Here is a 4,796-nt window from a genome sequence, read left to right as displayed (position 1 = left end):
ACTTAATTTGACTCAATTTTTGTTATTTCAATAATCTTACAAAGTAAATTTTTTTACTCCATTGGCATAAATCTTTTGCTTAATTTGAGTGAAATTTTCAGGCTAGCAAGATAAATAATCTTACACATTCTGAAAACAGGATTGTTAATCTTACACATTCAGTTCTTGTTTAGTAAATCAGTATCAAAACAAGATCAAAAAGACTGACTGGATATAGGAAATTAAAACTTGGTTAGATGGACAGTTGTGTAATAGGGCGGGGCGATATTTGAAAAATAWATCACAGTATAAATGTTTTGTATCAGTCAATCAATTGATTTATTTATTTTTTTGTACTATTTGAAATGAGGACTAGGAGAAAAACATGGCTGATTAATTCTCCCACACTGGTGACGTGACCTTTCCTCTTTTATCCACGATTTCCTCTCGACCTGTTGCACTCATTTTCTCTGTTCACTCCACATCATTTTTATTTTGCAGCATTTCTGAGGCACGGTAGTGAAACTTGAAACTGCTGCTGCACATGTTACTCAACAGGTTGTTCCTAGCTTAACAAAGTATGAGCGAGTTGTTACCATCCTTGTTTAGTTGGGTTTTAGTCAGCTAAGCATGTGTTGTTGATTTCCAGTCTTTAACTTACTGTACTGTCTAACTATATAAAATTCAGAAATCTTCAAGYAGTGTAGGGCTGACCACAATAATTTTATGAAGCCAGAGGAAGAGACATACCAAAAAAAAATGTGCTGGTGTGGATAGAGGAGGTGGATAGAGATTTTGTGTGTTGTCGCAATCTGGTTCTGGTCTCCTGTAATTGGTTTCCCTACATGTAATTGACCGTGGCACACCACCACGGCAAAATAAAAGCTGCCACACCTTCAGAATGAAGTTTTTAAATTTTTTTATCAATGTAAAACAGGGGTTAACACAACCATTGTTTAGGTCCGAGACAACCTATTTTCGTTTCGGACAACCAGATCCCACCTCCCGTTTGTCTAGTGGACAACCAAGAAAAAAACACCTTGATTAAAGTTTTCCTCCGCGGATGTTCGTCATTGTAAAAGTGAACAAGAGAAAAAAAAAACTTGTTAAAGCCATCTAGGGATTAAACTGACAGTTCTTTCACCCAATAAAGAGAACCAGAGTCAAAGTTTTATCCAATCAGAACAGAGCAGGACGGGTCGTGCTGTCTGACTGACAGCGCTGTGGGTGGGGATCAGCATCCCTCAGCTCAGGTGAACACCTCCCGGGGAAGCTCTCAGCGTTTCCTGACTATTTTCCACCGAGGATTACGTCGTATTTTATATATATTATATTTCTAAAAGCACCTCTCAGCATTTGTCCTGTAAAGCTGTGTGTTCACGAGCACAACAAAACCGTGACATATCAGCTGACTGGTTTCAAAGCAAGGGCTGAGAGGCAGTTTGACCGCAGCTGCTGCACCTGTCCATGCACAGCGCAGCTCTGACCAGCCCTGGACTCGAGTCCACATGTCAACCCCTTCAGATATTTACCTGTATAATGAGCATCAAAAATCTGTAATTTGCGCAAAAAAAATCAGTATTAATCACACGCGGGTGGGGTAGAGGTGCAGGAGGACCGCAGCCACGTGGGGTCGGGAGGAAGATGGGTGGCGTCTTTTGAAGACGTGTCTACATTTGACTTTCATTTTTTTCTAAAATCAGAGTTCTCTGACTCAGCTTCAGATGTTTGTAGTTAATCATAAATATCTCTTAAATTTAACCAGGTGCCTTTAAATTACACAATAATTTTACTGGAGAAACTTGTCGGTTTGGTTTAAAAAAACAGTAAAAATAATTTTTTCTGTGCAGAGAACTTCCTCTGCTATAATTTATTTAAAATAAATATATCAAAACTCCTCAGCTGAAAACACTAAAATGATAGAAAATATGTTTAAAAACCTCTTTCCTCAAAATCTTCAGTCCTAAGAACACTAAACTGTAACTTTTAATAAGGTCATGTACACAGTGTACTCCTATTTAAATAAAAATGTTTGACCTGTAAGCAGAAAGCTTATGGATGCTGGATGTTGTGTTTTGTCTATTTTGAAGAAGAGAACGAGGAAGTTTGGTTTCTGATGAGCTTGATGATGTGACTGGGCTTTGGAAAGTTTAATTAAAAAAAAATGCTTTAAAGAAAATGTCCTGTAGCCTGTGATGGCTTTTAATCTGAGGTAAAAGTTTTCATCAGATGTAAATTAAAATAAATTTATTTACAAGGTAACATTCTTGAATGGTAAAATTAYACTAGAAAACTGTAGCTCAGTGTTTGACCTACAGTAGTTTTGTTAGCCGTGTACACGAAAATACGCTGATTTCCAAAACTTTTCATTGAGAATGAGTTAATTTGTACTATTGAAGGATTTCTTTTGGATCTTATATTAACCTGAAAAGCAGAGTTTAGTTTGTCATCTTTACAGCCGAGGACTGAAAAGTAACTTGAAAGTAAAACTTTAGTTGCTGAACCAGACCAGATGTAGATTTGTAAAGTAACAGATTTGTATGTGAAAAAAATGTGTGCACAATCATTTGTACATCWGAACTGCGTCAGGAGAACAGTCTTATCTAATTTACTGTCACTGATGAACTGATGTGGCAGCAGAACAGTTGCTTGTCATTTTTAATTAACAATGGGTCAAAGAGCTGATTTAGGGATTTTCTACATGTGTAAGCCAATTAGATATTTGAGTTTTGGTTTTATGTGATTTGTCTTTTTGTTAGCAGAAAAAGCTTTTTTTTTTTTTTTGACAAATTTACTCAAGTTGTTTTAAAAAGGTTGTTTCTGTTGTATTTCTCTTTATCCAGTCTTTGCACTTTTGAGTCTTAATGTATTTTCTTTCCTTTTACCTTGTTTTTGCAGGGCAGAGCCTAGGATACGGGTTTGTGAACTACGTGGACCCGAAAGATGCAGAAAAGGCAATCAACACTTTAAATGGCTTGAGACTTCAGACCAAAACCATCAAGGTAAAAATGCAGTTTTATAAGACTCACCAGGTTGAAATATAATGATGCTGCTGAGCAATGTGGGGTGGAAGAGAGAGCTTATTGTTAATTTGGGCACAGAGGTATTTTATTTTATTTTTTTTTTGGTTCTCAAGTAGAGCAGAACTGTTTCTATGGTTTCGTGTGCTCTAGCTGTGCTGTATGCCTTTACAGGGAGGTGGCTGCCATTAGCATTCATCAGGCGATGTAGCACTCAATGTGCTGGTGGAAAAACTCATTTGCTTCATGTCGCGCTGCAGTATTGTGGCTGCTAGACTTAAAGTTTTAAATGGAATTTTTCGCCACTTTTCCACAAGATGGACTAAAAACTTTCTGTAAACAGAACCCATTTGAGTATGRCCAGAAATGTGAGACGTCTTATTCGTTCCTCTTTCTGCTGTTTTAACATTCAGATATTGTGCAGATGTGGCAAGTTGTGAGCCGCGTTGCTTCATTTCCATGAGTCAAACGGGGCACATCGTTCCCTCAGTTCATGCCCCTGAAACTAGGACAGGGTAACGTTTCTTTGTGTCGCACATCTAAAGTTCCCTCGCTGCTCTCTGAAGTGCAAATAAACTGTAGTGAGCAAGAGCCGTACACTTTGCACATATTAGCATCAAATATAGTGTGAAGGTGAGACTGTGGAAAAGGCAGAGGTGATGGGACACAGTTTTCTGGATGTAAACACAAACCTTCAGCTCATTTTGACTTCAGGGTGTGTACACATCAGGTTGGTTATAAAACTGACTTCTTTCTGATCTGAAGACATAAAAAGAAAACTTTGAAAAGCTGAAGGTTAAGGCGCATCCAGCTGCAGCCATTAGATGGTTTACCTACACTTTGATTTCTGTTAACTCCTCCACAAAATCTTCCTCAAACGCTTCTTACCACACGAGCTCCGAAATTTAGGCCGTATTGATTCCCTGCTTATCGGATTAATGTCTGCATGACTGAGAATGGAGCTGTGCGCTGAGGAAAAATGCATCTGACTACTCAGGGGTGTAATGATGTATTGATCCACAATACATTTTTGCTTTTCTATTAGTCTGTTTATGGATAAATGTGTTTTTGCTGCATTCTTATCTCACCTGCTGCCGGGAGAAGCGCCCAGTAAGACCTGACTTTAACGACAAGAGTAGATAAGATTAGTTTTAATAGGCAGCCAAACTCTACTGGTGGTTATATTTAATTCTGGGAGCTGTCTAGACAGACCTGATGCTGCAACTTTATTTTATTTTTTGTAAATGTCTTATCAGATTAACCAAGTATTTCAGAAGTATTTTTCTGTATTTAAAMCTTTTTAAAAGTGTATAATCCTAACAAAATTGCACTCAGTTTTTGATTGGCTTTCGTGTAATATAACAAGTTTCATTATTTTTCAGGGTTCATGCAGGGTCTTAAAGGGGCAATATTATGTGTTTCTCAGGCATACATTAAAATGCTATACCATAATAAAGTATCTGTCACCTTTAGTTGTTATCAAAATGCTGTTTTATGTTTAAATAGAAAATAAACTTATCTTCTCATCACTTCCTCTTCCAAATGTCTTGAAATTGGCCTGTCTCTTTAAGAACCACCTTCCACTTCTGTCTCGCCCATTTCAGTGCAGAGGGGTTGCTCTCGCGAGGGGGTGGGGGCTCTGCTATGATGCAGTTTACTTGGCATCTGAAAATACATTTCCTCAAATATTTTAATCAGAAAAGAGCTTCACTGAGTGAAAACTAATGTTAAGAGCTCAGCGGACAGTTAAGTTTCACTTTCACCGAGAGCCTACAGGAGTCATGGGCGGGGTGTGGG

At 37.9% G+C, this 4,796-nt stretch overlaps 1 protein-coding gene across 1 annotated transcript in view; it reads left to right on the top strand.

Annotated features, from left to right (window-relative positions):
- Positions 1-4,796, top strand: part of elavl2 (ELAV like neuron-specific RNA binding protein 2) — a gene marked incomplete at its 5' end in the record, with an annotated part of 54,915 nt that overhangs the window by 35,568 nt on the left and 14,551 nt on the right. Inside the window, 1 exon segment of the mRNA XM_014020855.1 lies at positions 2,878-2,981. Coding sequence (XP_013876309.1) covers positions 2,878-2,981 — 104 coding nt within the window.

This window comes from Austrofundulus limnaeus, unplaced genomic scaffold, assembly GCF_001266775.1.
Source record: "Austrofundulus limnaeus strain Quisiro unplaced genomic scaffold, Austrofundulus_limnaeus-1.0 Scaffold269, whole genome shotgun sequence".
Lineage (NCBI taxonomy): Eukaryota > Metazoa > Chordata > Actinopteri > Cyprinodontiformes > Rivulidae > Austrofundulus > Austrofundulus limnaeus.
Note: the sequence above shows the minus strand (reverse complement) of the source record. Positions and strands in the feature narration are given on the sequence as shown.